The sequence below is a fragment of the Daldinia loculata genome (genome assembly GCF_022478755.1).
Source record: "Daldinia loculata strain CBS 113971 unplaced genomic scaffold F4817scaffold_68, whole genome shotgun sequence".
Lineage (NCBI taxonomy): Eukaryota > Fungi > Ascomycota > Sordariomycetes > Xylariales > Hypoxylaceae > Daldinia > Daldinia loculata.
Window position 1 is genome coordinate 135,729 of NW_026054922.1, and position 15,692 is coordinate 151,420.

Below are 15,692 nucleotides of genomic sequence, written 5' to 3' on the forward strand. Positions count from 1 at the left end.
TTTAAACACGAGCATGCCGAATTTTTCTCCCATCAGCTCGTAAAGACTATATCGGCCTATAACATTGTCTCATACGATAGGACTCAGAGGGGTGATATGCTAGTATACCCAAAATCGTGAGGCAACCAATAATACTCATATTTTGTAGTAGAGCCTGCTTCCTAGTAGTCCAATGTGGAGTAAAGAGGACGCTCTCTTCCCTGTCGATTTCCTTATTAGCTTGTAAGTCATGAGCTGAGATGACGTGGCTGTAGATAATCACTTCCTTTGCTCATTACTGCAACTAATCCGAATTGTCCGTATCCAACTGTGTAGAAATTTGAGTGTTGCCTCGGAGCAACCTTCCTGTTATAGATATAGACTATGTTTATACTAACTGAAGTTATCTATGGGCTAGATATGCAAAACGCCTTGCTCTATGTATATGACAACTTCCGGGAGCGCTACATTGAAGCCGCCATAGCAGAGCAATCTCCAGACACAAACATGTGCTGCTTCTCGGCACTTGCTTATATGATGCGATCCAAAGCACCAGGTCGTTCCAACGATGTACCAACCAGCGCGAGTACATCGATGGCCCTTCCTCTGAGAACCTCTAGACGTAATTCCGTGCCTCCGACGCCGTCTTCCCACTTTATCTCGTATCTTGCCAAAAACCCCCGAACCCCAACGCGCAAACTCTTACAGCCATATCTAACGTACGAGGCTCGACTGCGAGAATTGTTTGCAAAGAATGACCCCCAGGTTCACGATCTAGCGAACCTAGTACCGGTCTATAATGGCCAAGAAGATATGTTCAAGATCCGGACAATAGATCGCCAGCTAGCTGATGACGACAAGTATATCATGCCGTTGAAGGATGATCAACGAGAAGCCGATGGAAGTCTAGCCATTACATCATCATTAGCGGATTATCGGGATAACTTCGATGGATTCACACATGGTTGGCTCCCTAAAGTTATCCTTGGCTCATTTTTAGAAATTTATTAATAGGTGACTATAAAAATATAGGTACACTGGCAGGCCTAGGTAGGATAATATCGCATCTTTAATAGTCGAATACCTACTAAAGCCATCGACTCTGAGATAGATTGGTCCAACATCGTGGTAGCCGGGTCATCTGCGCTTCTCCCCCTTCTTTCTTACCGCAGAGACGTGCATATCGAGTATGATCACGCAATAGAAAATCCGCTCGAAACCTACTACCAGTACGTCTCATTCGCACTTGCTGTACTATTAAAGTAGGAGGCTAATTTATTTTCCAGAACCACCGCAGGCTCAAGTGATATTGATATATTTCTCTACGGATTAGACAACGAGGATGATGCGGTCAGACGTATCCTTGAATTAGAAAACATAGTTCGAAAGAATCAACGTTTATTTACCGGCCAGGCCCTGTCCCTGCGCTCGAAGAATGCGATCACCTTCATTTCACCGAGATACCCATTCCGTCATGTACAGGTAGGAACTTAGAATCACTCATCTTCCTCTAATAAGTTACTGGAAGATTAATTCCCATCGGGTTAGGTTATACTTAGGCTCTATAAGTCAATTAGTGAGATCTTAACAGGTTTTGATGTCGATTGCGCTTGTGTTGCCTTCGACGGAACACAAGTGTACACCAATCCGCGAGGGATCACTGCCATCACCACGCGCACCAATACTATCGATCTCACCCGTCGTAGCCCGTGTATGTATCACCCCCTTGCTAACTTTGAGTGTATTATTCTTATCGAATGAGCCAAATATAGCCTACGAAAACCGCTTGTTTAAATATCGCAACCACAACTTCGAAGTATACTGGGATTCCCTCGACAGATCACGAGTCAAGGAGATATATGTCGAAAATGATGAAAGTCCCCGTGAACTAACCGGCCTGGCTCGATTAATTCTTTCCGAGCAAAACCTTCGGGAATATATTAACTCATACCGGCTAAAACGAGCCCTTAAGAGGTATGATGATGGCGGAGAACCGGTCCTGACCGCGCCGAGTGGATACGCCTCCCATGAAATCCCATATGGCGAGAAATTTACAGCTGAGAGGTAATTCTGTTTCACGTTCTCATGACCTATTTATTTTTTAATAGAGCTCTCTAACGAAATCGACGCTAGAGTTCGCCAGTATGTCATAGAACACTCCAAGGAGCCGTACATGTTTGGAACCATTCATGAAGTCACCGGCCAGCAATCCAGCTCAAGTAAGAAGGGCAAGGGACGGCTGTCCCAGAAAATAACGTTCATAAAAGACAACCCCGGCCGCCAGATGATAGGTAGTTTCTACCCTATAACGGATGACGACTGGTAAGACGCTTTCCTTTACCCTTGTATCTATTATGAGAATGGTAGTCGTTGACTGGCTGCTTGTAGGACTGAGATGGCATATGAAGAAGAGTAAAAAGTTTCATCTATAATTCTTTCACAGGCACTTTCAATATTTTCTAGATGAAGCAAAATCATCAACTCAACAAAAACAAATGAAATCAGTCCTTTTTAAGTCAATGTACCTACTTAGGTCAATCGTTTTGCCGGTATTCTCTTGAGCTTGGACTTACTATAAGATAGACATGGGGAGTGGCGGCCAAAAACAGGCCTCCAGCTCAACTCTACCATCGGTACCATGTAAGGCTACGATTCAGCAATTAGCTAAACCATTTCTAGCTTAAATAGCATTATGATAGACCCTATTTCTAGAGAAAGAGATAATGAAATAGCTTCTAGCTATCGGGAATCTTGTCCAATACTAAAGCATTAGATAATAGATTGTTACGGAATCATGAAAGCAAAGTCTAATCAATAGGACAATAGATAGTTAAAATACAATGGGTTCTTTCTTTGAGAAGATGTAGATGCGGAAGCACCTAAAGCCCAAAGAGCTACTCTTAAGGATCTGCTTTATCAGTCGCGTTTATAAAATATAAATCGATAGCCTCATGATTTAAAATACTAGCGAGGACGCTTGACTTCCCTTTTACAGCCAATCAACAGATATCCGAAAAGAAAAGGAGAATATTGTGAAGATGACGTATGTATTACCTTGCTATTGTGTGTGCTATCTTTACCACGGCGTCACGTAGAAGAGTCGCTAACTTGCATTAAGTCTAAATATCGGAGATGTTGCCCAAACAGAAAACCTTCTGAGAACTTACTTCTCACGCGACCCAGAACAACGCTTCGAACTCGAAGGGGTGATCGGGGCCGGAATGAACGGAGTAGCATGGAAAGTCAAATATAAGGAACAAGCACAGGGGCAAACACGAACAAGGCGTTTAGTCCTGAAGGTGGAGCGCCCTCGAGATGAGGAGGAAGATGAGGTCAACGACGGTAATGAGAACATTAACGACAACGAGAACAATAATAGCAATGAGAATATTGACTATAATGACGAGGTGGACGGCCGGATCCCGTATACTTTTAACCCCTTCGCTCATCATCTCGTGAACGAGCGCAATGCTCTTAAGGTTCGTTATGACTACCTAGTCTTAGGTCAACTACTACTAGATAGCAGCTCACATGATCACAGATGATGCAAAAGGCCAGGCACATTGTAAACCTTATAGAACCACCTCACGACCCTCTTGCTACAAGATTCGAAGGTATCGAACCCCACGGCCTCGCGGGGTGGATTTTAATCGAATACTTAGAAAAGTAAGTGTCTGGGATATTCCGGCATCGTGAGATGTCAATTCTACATTCTGAAGGTTTCCTATCGAAGAGACATAGCTAATCAAATATTCTACACTAGTGGGACCTTGCGCGATTTTGTAACAAATGTCTCCGAGATATTAGACGAGCCGCTCCCGAATAGGTTGTTATGGAGATTATTCCTGTGCTGTAAGTTAAGCCGCTGACACGCTATTATGTATATACACCGACTAATGACCTCTACCGCAGTAATACGCGCATGTATTGCCATGGCATACCCACCACATGAAGGGCCAAACGGGAGCGTAACCGAGCGTGTCAGACCTGGTCGTCGTCCTAGGAAGACAGAGCACGGCGATATGCATGACGAGAATGGTATGTTCCGTTCCTAAAAACTTTGTATCTCTGATGCTAACGTATGCCTACCTACTCAACTAGTCATGTTTGGTCCCCTATTACCAAATGGCGGCATCGAACATGCCCTAACCCCAGTTATGAAGCTGATCGACTTTGGAAACATGTCTGATTATCCAGATGAAGAGTAAGTTAACTGTCCTCAGGAGTCGGTGAGTTTCGATATCAAACTTGGCAATATCTAACCGATGATCAGTGGCTATGCTTGGAGAGGAGAAAGACATAATGTATTTGAGATAGGAGTTGTAAGTTACTTGTGCTTCGTCTTCCCCTCCCGTTCGCTTGTTATTACCTAGAAGATGGTCTAATCAGATGACAGCTCATGTGCCTACTGATATCACTAGATAGCGACGAGGTAACAGTTGTAGTGGATGGTGGTATTGAAATGTATACGGGGTTCCTCTCGGTGGGAAATGGCCAGCCACCAATCCAAGTGGCCGCGGGATTTATGTGTCCAGATGATCCTGACAATGAAGACTTCAGCCACATAGACCCAAGCTTGCTCACATCGGTATTGACTTGCACGGCGTGCTACCCACCGGACCGACCTACTCTAGCAGATCTCGAGCAACTAGCTTACCAGGCTGTACATGAGCGAACCCAACAAACATATATCCAAGCCAATTTCTCGTCGGCCGAGGCTGAGAGCGACGAGAACATTCGACAAATCATTCAGGATATGATATTTAATGCTAGAACCTAGAATATCTTGCGTGGTAGAGATATGATTCTTGTATATCTTCTACGGTCATATTTAGTCATTTAGGTAGTCAACTGCTTGAAAATGAATTATCGCACTTTAATAATTTTAAAATACCTAATAATTTATCTGCCATAATTGAAGGATATAAGTATAAATGACAAAAGGTTGGTTACATCGACAAAGTTGGACAAAGCTTAGAAGGCTACCAGTGCGACTTCGTCTTTTGAATTTTGGGATACTATTTGTTCTGTTAGATTAAAAAAAAGATTATACATGAGGTTATGGTTGAGGAAGTACCACGATATAAAAAGACTATAGTATAAAGAAGGGGGAGTATAAAGTAGTGAAAGGAGAAAAAGGGGAGAACTTAAAAGGTACGTACCTTTATTGGCGGGGCAGATCTAGATGCATGATTACGAACTGCACGAACTACATAAAAATTGCTCTAGCTGTCTAAGTACCTAGCGATAAGGCGATAAGAAAAAAAAAGTTAACGCAAAGAAATCTTAATGGCCAAACTCTTAACTGCATTAACGATTAACCGTTTTCTCTTCATACATCGCGCTTGGTGTTTTAGAGGAAACGACGGATCAAGTAGCATCGCCACATCGCGATAATGGACATCCATCGCTGTCGCTTTGTGCCGTATCCTCCCTCCGCCATCAATGCTGTCGCATTCTCTTACCCGACGGTCACCAAATCCCAGAGAGGCGCACCTGTCCGCTTAGCGATCGGTCGAGCGAACGGCGACATCGAGATATGGAATCCCTTAAACGGAATATGGCATCATGAAACCACCCTGCATGGAGGAAAGGATAGGAGCATCGATGGCCTCGTCTGGGTCACCGAGCCCGACCAGCTCCTTCAAGATGGTACCAAACTCGTCGGAAAGTCGAGGTTGTTTAGCATTGGCTACACGAGCACCGTTACCGAATGGGATCTGGAGAAGGGACAGCCGAGGAAGCAGGCAAGCGGTATGCACGGCGATATATGGTGCTTAGCGGCTCAACCCTTCCTCGCTCCCGCCAAGCACGGCGAAAAGTCCGCCAACGGTGTCGTCCAGAGCGGGAAGAAGCTAGTGGCCGGGACCATGGACGGAAGCCTCGTCCTATACTCGATCGACGAAGATGATCTTCGATTCGACAGGATACTAGTAAGATCGTCCTCCAAAAAGACCAAGATGGTCAGTATCGCCTTTCAGAACCGCAACGTAGTGGTGGTGGGGTGCTCGGACAGCGCTATTCGAGTCTATGACATGCGCAACGGTAACGTGTTGAGGAAGATGACGCTGGGGTCGGACCTTTCCGGTGGTGCCAAGGAAATCATCGTCTGGTCCGTCAAGTGTCTCAATGGGCGCGACATTGTCTCGGGCGACTCGACCGGCCAGGTTTGCATATGGGATGGGAAGACGTACACCCAGGCGCAGAGGCTGCAGACTCACAACCAAGACGTGTTGTCTTTGGCGATTAGTGCCGACGGTTCGATGATCGTTAGCGGTGGGATGGACCGCCGAACCGTCCTCTACAGAAAGACCTCAGGCGCGACGGCAAGGTGGAGTAGGGTCTGGCATAGGAGATACCACAACCACGACGTCAAAACGATGGCATCATTCGAAGGGAATGGACTGAGCGTCGTTGTTTCGGGAGGTTTGTACATGCATCCTATTTGAGTCCACCATCGTTGCTAATTTGGCCCAGGACCGGATGCCAGCCCCATCGTGCTACCCCTGCGAGAAGCCGGCATGGAGAATCATCGGACTCTGTCGCATCTACCCCAGAGTCCGCCGCTGCAGAGCGCGCCGAAGAGCAGGCTGATAGTTAGCTGGTGGGAGCGAGAGGTTCACGTCTGGCGGCTGAGGAGACCGTTGCGAGATCTAGTAGACGCGCCGGAGGGGGAGTCTGCCGTGGACAAGAATCGGAAGCTGCTGGCGCGCATCTTAGTCAAGGGCGAAGCGAACATTACATCCGCGGCGATTAGTTCTGATGGCTCCCTTCTGATAGTCTCGACAACGTCCGATATCAAAGCGTTCCATTTAAAGCCTCGAAGCGAGTCCAAGAAGGACGAGCTCAAGATTATCAAGCTCGAGCTGCAGGAGGATTTCTCTAAACAAGGCGCAACTCAAATCCAGATATCCCCGGATGGACGGTGGCTGTGCTCTGTTCAAGGCGGCAGTAAAATTCTCGTTTCATCGATCCTGCGCGATTCCACAGCAGACAGTAGGCCATCGCTCCACTCTAAAGCCTTTCGCTTACAACGCATCGAGCGGAAGATACAGAAGCATGCGGCTCTAGGCGGTCTAGGACAATACGATAGAACGGTTACTCACATTGCCTTCTCTCCGGATAGCAAGATGTTGGCCGTTGCAGACCTCGCCGGTTATATAGACACCTGGGTGCTGGATGCGACACGGCCGAAGCTTGAGAACGGCGTTAACGGAACTCATGACGATGAGGTCTCATCCGGTAGTGAGGATGAGGAAGAGCCCGCAGTCGACGCGGAAGGCCCGCGATGGACCCGTAACCCAAAGGGGTCTCTTATCCCTAAGCTGCAGGCCGCTCCTACCGTTCTATCTTACTCCGATCACGTTCCAGTCTCAAACCCTTCTATATCAGACGACAACGACACTACAGATGATTATATACTTCTTACTATCACCGCTAAACCGCAAATACTTGTAATTAACCCCACTCTCGGCTCCCTAACACCCTGGTCCAGACGGAATCCGATTACGCGCTTTCCGGCCGAGTTTCGAAATATCCGCGATCTTGTGAAGGGAGCTCTCTGGTCGGGCGAAAGGGTATGGCTTTACGGCAGCACGTTTCTCTTCATGCTAGATTTATCCCAGGATCTAGCTGAGCCCGTTCTGTCCCACGAGTCCCCCAACGGAGAACTCGTGAAGCAAGGAACGAAGCGGAAGAGGGGACTCGATAGCGGTGCCGGTAGCAGGACGGAAATTGGAGCCGCCGGGCCTACGAAGATCACCCACAGAGTCGACGGCGAAGTCGAAGAAATCCCTCTCGACGGACCCGCGTCCGATCCCATGGACGAAGACGAAGTTAGCCAGCCCGGAGAAGAAGAGAGCGAGAGCGATGATTCTGATGCCGAAAATCAAGGCGAGCTAGCGCTTTTACGCGGTGTCCAAGGGAAGTCGGCCTCCGAGTCGCAACCGGGTAATCGCTTAGCTTTCTGGCATACGTATAAATACAGGCCGATCTTAGGGATCGTGCCTCTTGGCGAAGGAGAGGAACCATCCGTACATGGGGCAGGTGATGAGGCGACGCGGCTAGAATCACGAAAGGTTCTTGAAGTGGCGTTGGTGGAGAGGCCGCTGTGGGATGTCGATATGCCCGATAGGTACTTTGGAGACGGGGAGTGGGAGAAGTAAGGTTTTGTACGTAGGCAGTTTTTGAGTTCACTATAGTGACACTGTTTAAGTGTCGATGTGGGGATATGCTAATGGAGAAGTGTGGTCTATTCTCCTTTCTGGCTTCTTTGGGGATGGGGTGATAAAAAAAAATTCTAGTAGGTCCCTCGTATGTTTCTTGAGAAGCTTACTCTATACCTGGAACTGAGGAGAGGGCATAACTTCAAGTAGCTAACAATCTTTAGCACGTTAATATACAACCCAGCGAATGACGAGCATTGATTTGAATCCGTAGGAGTTCTTAAGATAGTAAACTCAATAATTTCGAGTATATTATATCATATATGACCTTAACATAAGCCCATCATGAATATTGCTTTTCAACGAATACATATAGTTATCTTCTTAATAAATCTTTACTCTCCTATCCCTTTCACAATTACGTTGCTAGTTGAAGATGCCTCGGCAATTGTTTTGCTCGTCCTATTCTATTCTACTTACATTCATGTCTCCTTCATCATTCCTTTCTCTACCTTTGGTCCTAGCCATCTCCTCCTCCACTTGAGCCTCTAGTGTCCCAACTCCAATTCTAGTCGTCCTTACTCCACCCCTAGCTAGAAGGCGTTCGTGGCTGACACTAGCCTCGACAACCCCCATAATCTAATAGCATCTGTCTGATTCCGCTAGAACGGTGAGCGTTGAAGACATCAACGATTATATAAGGTCTTATTACGGGATCATGAAACAACATCCCGGAACCAGATTGTATGACCAGATCTACATGCACCTGTATATCCAAGTACTTGTATACTAAAGTAAAAAATAAGAAAAAAAGACCAAGTGAATTATGCAGGTACCTTATAGCTACCTGTCTTCCCTTGTGCTAAGCTCGTGCGACCTAAAGATGGAGTTTGGTTGGCTGGAAACTTGCTCAGTCAGTCTGCAGGTAGCCTTTAGTTCTTTCAGAGGCGATGGAAGTACCACGTCAGAAATTGGCCTGTAGCTGATATTTCGATTTGTGAATAGAGGCAACGTAGGACATCTCTGGACCCTGAAATCACATGCGATAGAATTAAGACACTCAAGGTATACGTTCAATGTTAGATGTGGATATATGTACCTAAGGTACAAGTGTACCTACCCGGGTGGGGGGGGTCCTAGGACAGACTGATACCAATCTGTCAACATACTTCAAATCATATACCATAATTTATTTAAACAATAGAGACTCACACGTTTTGTATCGGACACTATTCGACCTGGAGATTCTGATTATTTTAATAAGGATATCCCCAAGGTTGTGGATTTAATTTAAATATAATAATAAAAATAATAGTCTGGTAAGGCTAGGTCAGTATTATCCCCCCACCAGTATTGTGTCTCCAACAGTGTGTTGGCTGCACAATTCTGGGGTTACACGAACAGAGTGTATATGGTATATAATCATGTTATGCTTATAATAGGGACACTAACGTGATACACACCCTGATATAATACTAGTGGCACCACTAGTATATTCATTTAATAGGTATTGTGCACCAAGGGATATATATATATATATATTGAATAAAAATTAAAAAGAGGCCATCTCAAACACCTCTTATTTCAAGGTGCTTGAGATCGTTTATTTTTACTAAGTCACGATGGGATTCGAATGATTACAAGTCAGATTACAAGTCAGATTGCAAGTCAGATTAGAAGTCAGGTTACAAGTCTACGGGCTATTCAAATTGACTACGAGGCATTACATTACATTACATTACATTACGTACGCGTGTGGGAAGGTGACCTATTACCTTATATAAGGTATACTGAGGCACCTACTCCTTCCAGGTAAATAGGGACTGATATATTGACTATATTGAATCAAAATTAACGTGGTAAGGCAGGTATAATAGCCGTACTGACAAGCCCTATTATACTGACTATATTGAATTAAAATCAACGTAACGAGGTAGGTGTAATAGCCGTACTGACAAGCCCTATTATACTGGCAAGAGTCACCTGCTATCGACGGCAATAGCATCTTATCTCTAACAGTCTTTTTTATCTCTGACAGTCTTTCTTATCTCTGCAAGCATTATCTCCTCCACAAGAGTCTCCTTCCTATTTTAATTTCAAGGCCACAGTAGCACCTACTGCAACAGTATAAAGTTGACGATATTGAGGCTATTTTGATCAACGTATTATTCTTGTAAGGGGGGCCCGTGCGAGAATGCGTGGCTAATAAGAATTTGTATTCTTATAAAAAGGATCGGAAGTAAGGCTAACATTATTCTATATAATTCTGGTACAGCTCTGTTAACAGGCTTTCCCCGAATTGACAGTGTAATACATTCCAACATCCTAGAGTCATACTGTCCTAAGACCCCCCCCACCCGGATAGGTAGGTACAAGGTACATACATCATTGGTATATGCATTGATGTTCTAGATCGCGGGTTGAGCTGATTATCCCACGAGGAGATAGCGCTCCTGCCAGTATATTGAATACATTTGGCAGTAGGTAGCTGTCTTGACGCAGATGGGAACCCGGTGGCTTGGGTCCTGCCTTCCTTGGACAAGAAATCTAACAAATTCTAAATCACAATTGAATATTTCCACTTGCATCATCGCCCTCGCTCTCTTACCTTCTTTCCACACTCTCTTCCACCCACCCCCCTTCTCAACTCCCAACAACTTGACCTACATCTAATCGAAGTATACCCTTCTGTTAACTTCAACACTCGTCTAATTCGCCACCAACACCACGAACCCACCCCCATCATGATGTTCATCGCATTGATCACCTTTGTCCTTGCGCTTGCCCACAAAGCATCCGCCCATTTCAAGATCAACTACCCGGCCTGGCGTAGTGACACCTTCAATGAAGCTCTCAACTACTCCCAGTGGACGTATCCCTGTATGTACCCATCGTCTAGTGCCATTACCATGTCCTCTTCAAAGATTTGCTTAAAGCTAACAATCCGATACGTAGGCGGCGGCGTTCCCGATGGCGTCGGCAACCGAACCGAGTGGCCCATCACCGATGGTGCTGTCCAGCTCACCCTCCATCATCCATGGACCTATCTCTTCGTCAACGTTGGCCTTGGCTCCTCTGTCACCAACTTCAACATGTCCTTCACGCCTGACCTGATGAACGTCACTGGCCAAGGCGGATTCTGTCTTCCGTCGCTCTCCGTCCCCATGAAGGTTAGCGACGGCACTAATGCCACCATTCAAGTTGTTACCAGTGGTGATTCTGGTTCTGCTTTGTATAACGTAAGTAGTATATATAGGCACGTTAACGTGACATGCGTGCGAATCTAAAGTATGACCTCAAGCTAACAACGCTCCAGTGTGCTGACATCGTCTTTCGATCTTCTGCAAAAGTTCCGGCTGGCGTGTGCAAGAACGACACGGGCATGTCAGCCGTCATTGTTGGCCATTCGTCGGCTGCAGCCTCTAATCCATCAGCCACGGCGGCTTGCCCGTCCTCCACCTCTACCCATAATTCGGCGACGGGAATAGCCGTAGAAGGAATTGTACTGGCAACTATGCTCGGTCTAGCCTGTGTCTTTGCCACCAGTGTAGTCTGATAAAAGGAGATATTTGCCTTCCGAGAGAAATTGGCAGTTAGACGAGATGCAACAACGAACTTGTGCAAGATGCTATTGGCCATATAATTATGTAAAGCACCCCTGGGCGTAAAGCTTGGAGGATGGATATGGCTACACCGATGTAATGTCACATTAGTTTGCAAGTTGCGCGAATGCGATGGCACTAATAAAAAAAGGGATATGTGTTGCAACTTACTGTCTTGGCTTAATCTAAGGTGATGGATGCAATAGCAGTCGACGTCTAGCTCGTCGCTACGACTGCTAGCACTAGCAAGTAAAGCGCTTCGAATCGCTAAATTCATCCCAATTCGTCGCAACAATTTGCTACGACGTATACAATTCTATCGAACAGAGCCAACACCTGTAAAACGTTTTCCAGGCCGGACCTGATCTCGTCAAATCAGACGATACCATGATCAGTAGAGATGTGAAGCTGAAGCCCTCTAGTAGCACCGACCCTTCTCTCCGAAATTTCCTTCAGGATATATCGGGCTTAAGTGGCGTAGAGATAAATAGCATGTAGGAGCAACATCGCGCGTTTGTGACGAAGCTCTGGGTAAAGCAGAATTGTGATCGAAATGAGATCGTGATGGATCGGATCAAACTGGCTTGTGACAGGCGGGCGAAAGGGTTTTACTCTACTAATTCGATTCGCTTGCTTATTCATCCATACGTACGCTCTCGCTCACTTATTCGAGGCTGCATTCTCCTTTAGTAACTCGCTTATCACCTTTTCCATAGTGATGCGTTGGTTCGGGTTAGGTGTTAGCATCTGTCGGACTAAAAACTCGACGCGGTCCCGTTGGTTTAGGCGAGCCTTAGCCTCGTTGACCTCGCTGAGCCACTGCTGCATCTGATGAACGGCCGGCGTAGCTCTGTTACCTGTATGACCGTGATTATGTGGCAAAGGAGGAGCTTTCCGGTTTAGGTCTGCGATCATCCAGTACAACTGCTTAGGGTGGCCTTGTCGCCCTCGGGCGTCTGGGAAGGGGATCTTGCGTAGAACGTATAACATGGTGACACCAAGAGCCCATACGTCGGATTCGGGACCACGTAGCTTTTGACCGATAAACTCGGGGGGTACGTAGTAGGGCGTACCGCCGTTGGTGGCCGGATCGATAGTGCGAGTCGACAAGCCGAAGTCGCAGAGAACGGCGCCGCGATCGCGTGAGTACAGGATGTTAGCTGGCTTGATATCGTTGTGGATCTTGCGCTTCTGGTGAACGTAATGCAGAGCGCCAGCAATGTCGCGCAGGATCCGCACAGCGTCGTGGCGGCCGCCGACGAACAGATCAGTGGCCCCGTCCCGCCATACACCGCGGGCTGCGAGGTCCTTGCCATCCACGTGCTCCATATATAGCGACAAGTACCGCGCGTCGCCACCGTATAGCCGTACGATAGATTCATGACGCAGGTCCTCCTGGCTCTGGTACTCGCGTAACCAGATATCCGCCTGGCGGATCACGTTACGGTGCGTCTCCTGCGGCCGAGCATCCGAGGCGTTAGGATTGCGGGTCTTGAGCACCTTAACCGTGATGACTCCCTCCGAAACGTGGGAGTGCTCCGCGGTAAACACCGCCGAGGCACCCGTCGTGGCGATCTGCTCGCGCTTCGTCAATTGGTACTCGTCGAGCTCACACCCGCCAGGGATGGAGGCTGTCTCATCCTTCTGGATCTCCAGAAGAGCGTGGCCGTTGGGTATGGCGACCTCTTTCGTCTTGGCCGCGTTGGGAAGAGGGAACATGAGCTGCTTATCCTCCGGGCCCATGAATATGATGACGCCGTCTTTCTCTTCACCATCTTCCTTGCGAGCCTTCTTCTTCTTCTTCTCAGCGACTGGGCTGTCTGGCTCGTCGTCGCCGGCATCGGATAGAAAGGACCGCTTCCCAAAAGAGTTCACGACGTCTGAGCTCGAGATTACGGACGAGTCAGTGCCGTCATGAGGGAGTAGACGTGTCGCAGGTCGTTTCTCTAGTATCCTGAAGTCAAGGACGGGGATTGTGTAGACGCTGATTCGCCAGGTACCTGGCGACAGGTCCTTGGTATTACCCGGGACGAGCTCCTGGTCATAGTTTACGCCGGCGGGAGGACCTAGTTGGGATATCCTAGCGAGGACGATAGGCACATCCGACTTGTTCCACAAAATTAAGCTATCGCTGACCGGATTATAGTACAGCTCGCACCATATCGGCGGCCTGTTCTCATTATCGCCTTGCGGTATTCTAATAGAGAAATTGATATCTTTGGAGGTTTGAGTCACCGCGAGTACTTTGGACATAGGCTGGGAAGGGTCAGACACCTCGGCGCGCAAGGCTAACCACTGGATGTTGTCGTTTCCGGGGCTCACTGAGCGGTTCCGTGTCAGCGGCCGTACCAAGATACGGATACCTTGCTTATGATGGTCTTCCTCGACGACCAGGTCGTCCAGGGGTACGGTATCTTGGTGCGCATCTTCGACCTCGTCGACTTGGATGCCTCCGAGGAGTCTTTGTTGGAGCTCTTCCGGAGTAAACGGCTCCGTCTTCTCCTCGGAGGGGAAGACTTCCGCCATTGTGAGACTTTGAAAAGGAATACGCGGTATAGAAAAGAAAAGGAAAGATTTGAGCTTAAATTTAGGTAAATTCAATGGCATAGGCGTGGACTGTTGCTTGGCTCACTTGCGGTTGGATATTGTTGAAGAAAATAAGAAAATAAAACTCCGAGAGAAATTGGGCAACTCAACACAGGCGCTTCGACGACCAGCTTCTCTGGGGCACTTAGAGTAAACTGGGGTGTCTCTGCATTCTTGAAGAGAGAACCGTCAGGTGAACTGTCCTCAGGACCGGATTCTCTCAGTCAAAACTACCTCAGGTAAGCCCCTGGTAGAGAGTCATAATGTCATTTTTAGGAAAGCTTTGGAGAGAAATGAGATGCTGTGCGGCTGATCCCGCCCTTTTGCTCTGGAGGCTTTAGGGACAGATCGGCTGCCTAGGGTCAGTCAACCTACCTAGGTTATCTTCCTAATCACGGAACTATACCTGGCTGGGAAGAGATGTCCTATTATTAATGCCCCTGCTACGAGATGCTAGTTCGCGGTAAGACGTCCGCCTTATATAACAAGGCAAATAGCATCGAGACAGTGGGGGCCATATCAGATTAGGTAGGTAGCTTACCAACTCATATAAGAGCAGAGGTACCCGGGGAGAAATAAACTTCTTGTATGTTACGGATTTCTAGGGCTGAGTGTTCGACATGGTCTTGACTGTGACACCGTATGAGGTACAGTGGAGGTAACGGTCGCGGCCCGCTGCGTGAACAGTTCCAAGTGACTATAGGAGTCATGATGGAATCGCACTGTCTCATTTAGCCGGTTAGGGGATTGAGGGGTGCGGGTGGCTTAGATCTGTCAAGTGATTCGACAATAGGCACAGAAGGCGGCGAGAACGGAGAGCCCAATTCTTAAACGTTCTAAATGACACCATAGTGGCTGGGCGGCTGGGTAAGCTGAGCCATCATCCCACCGCCGACTAACGGACGTAGCCTGCTTCAAACTGGAAGTACCGCTCTGTACTTGGCCAGTCAGTCCCAATACAGACCTTTTTGCCGAGTGTGCTCATCGCTTTCGAGATTTCATACCGCTATCGTTTGAGCGGTGCATCTGCTTCAATTCAAGGAATATAGAGAATGAACGATAGCCTCGAAATCTATTTTGAAAGAGTCTTATAGAAACGGTTGCGAGTATGATATACAGGATCGATCTCGACACCTCGTGTTGGAAGCGTCGGAGCCTTTCGCTTCTTACTGCCGTTACATTTTTGCAATGTTGCTTGGTTATTTTGCGTGTTGCGTGCTTTATTGAAGAGACTAAAGTGGAAAGAGATAGCTGGTAGAAAAAAGGATCGGAAAAGAAGGAAGATGGTGTGGTCCGTGTAGCACATGTGTGGGTCCGTGAGGTAAGATACTCCACTTGGCTATCTGTATATAATTGTTGA

The 15,692-nt window shown here is 47.3% G+C and overlaps 5 protein-coding genes across 5 annotated transcripts; 4 read left to right on the forward strand and 1 right to left on the reverse strand.

Moving 5' to 3' along the window:
• Window positions 1-313: 313 nt before the first annotated feature.
• F4817DRAFT_350105 (uncharacterized protein) lies at window positions 314-2,825 on the forward strand. The gene is made up of 8 exons (XM_049304913.1): window positions 314-943; window positions 1,012-1,029; window positions 1,091-1,208; window positions 1,266-1,461; window positions 1,528-1,690; window positions 1,752-2,043; window positions 2,113-2,301; window positions 2,368-2,825. The coding sequence occupies exons 1-8, from the start codon at window positions 364-366 to the stop codon at window positions 2,393-2,395; spliced, it is 1,584 nt and encodes a 527-aa protein (XP_049155111.1). The 5' UTR covers window positions 314-363; the 3' UTR covers window positions 2,396-2,825.
• A 1,241-nt stretch (window positions 2,826-4,066) lies between these two features.
• On the forward strand, window positions 4,067-4,790 carry F4817DRAFT_350107 (uncharacterized protein). The gene is made up of 2 exons (XM_049304914.1): window positions 4,067-4,237; window positions 4,311-4,790. Exon 2 carries the CDS (start codon window positions 4,379-4,381, stop codon window positions 4,757-4,759), a length of 381 nt encoding a protein of 126 aa, XP_049155112.1. The 5' UTR covers window positions 4,067-4,237; window positions 4,311-4,378; the 3' UTR covers window positions 4,760-4,790.
• Window positions 4,791-5,239: 449 nt separating this feature from the next.
• Window positions 5,240-8,421, forward strand: F4817DRAFT_350108 (WD40 repeat-like protein). The gene is made up of 2 exons (XM_049304915.1): window positions 5,240-6,405; window positions 6,457-8,421. Exons 1-2 carry the CDS (start codon window positions 5,376-5,378, stop codon window positions 8,142-8,144), a joined length of 2,718 nt encoding a protein of 905 aa, XP_049155113.1. The 5' UTR covers window positions 5,240-5,375; the 3' UTR covers window positions 8,145-8,421.
• Window positions 8,422-10,514: 2,093 nt separating this feature from the next.
• Window positions 10,515-11,940, forward strand: F4817DRAFT_350125 (uncharacterized protein). The gene is made up of 3 exons (XM_049304916.1): window positions 10,515-11,024; window positions 11,100-11,383; window positions 11,461-11,940. The coding sequence occupies exons 1-3, from the start codon at window positions 10,889-10,891 to the stop codon at window positions 11,698-11,700; spliced, it is 660 nt and encodes a 219-aa protein (XP_049155114.1). The 5' UTR covers window positions 10,515-10,888; the 3' UTR covers window positions 11,701-11,940.
• A 466-nt stretch (window positions 11,941-12,406) lies between these two features.
• F4817DRAFT_319885 (kinase-like protein) lies at window positions 12,407-14,272 on the reverse strand (the record flags this gene model as incomplete). The annotated part of the gene is made up of 1 exon (XM_049301111.1): window positions 12,407-14,272. One exon carries the CDS (start codon window positions 14,270-14,272, stop codon window positions 12,407-12,409), a length of 1,866 nt encoding a protein of 621 aa, XP_049155115.1.
• Window positions 14,273-15,692: the final 1,420 nt, after the last annotated feature.

What these genes read in the sequence shown, in the direction of transcription:
- F4817DRAFT_350125 (XM_049304916.1), top strand. Translation starts at nt 10,889, where the DNA reads ATGATGTTCATCGCATTGATCACCTTTGTCCTTGCGCTTGCCCACAAA. An exon ending in CTCCCAGTGGACGTATCCCT is followed by an intron (nt 11,025 to 11,099) that starts GTATGTACCCAT and finishes TCCGATACGTAG; the next exon opens with GCGGCGGCGTTCCCGATGGC. An exon ending in CTGGTTCTGCTTTGTATAAC is followed by an intron (nt 11,384 to 11,460) that starts GTAAGTAGTATA and finishes ACAACGCTCCAG; the next exon opens with TGTGCTGACATCGTCTTTCG.
- F4817DRAFT_350107 (XM_049304914.1), top strand. Translation starts at nt 4,379, where the DNA reads ATGTGCCTACTGATATCACTAGATAGCGACGAGGTAACAGTTGTAGTG.
- F4817DRAFT_350108 (XM_049304915.1), top strand. Translation starts at nt 5,376, where the DNA reads ATGGACATCCATCGCTGTCGCTTTGTGCCGTATCCTCCCTCCGCCATC. An exon ending in GAGCGTCGTTGTTTCGGGAG is followed by an intron (nt 6,406 to 6,456) that starts GTTTGTACATGC and finishes AATTTGGCCCAG; the next exon opens with GACCGGATGCCAGCCCCATC.
- F4817DRAFT_350105 (XM_049304913.1), top strand. Translation starts at nt 364, where the DNA reads ATGTTTATACTAACTGAAGTTATCTATGGGCTAGATATGCAAAACGCC. An exon ending in GAGAAATTTACAGCTGAGAG is followed by an intron (nt 2,044 to 2,112) that starts GTAATTCTGTTT and finishes AATCGACGCTAG; the next exon opens with AGTTCGCCAGTATGTCATAG. An exon ending in CCTATAACGGATGACGACTG is followed by an intron (nt 2,302 to 2,367) that starts GTAAGACGCTTT and finishes GGCTGCTTGTAG; the next exon opens with GACTGAGATGGCATATGAAG.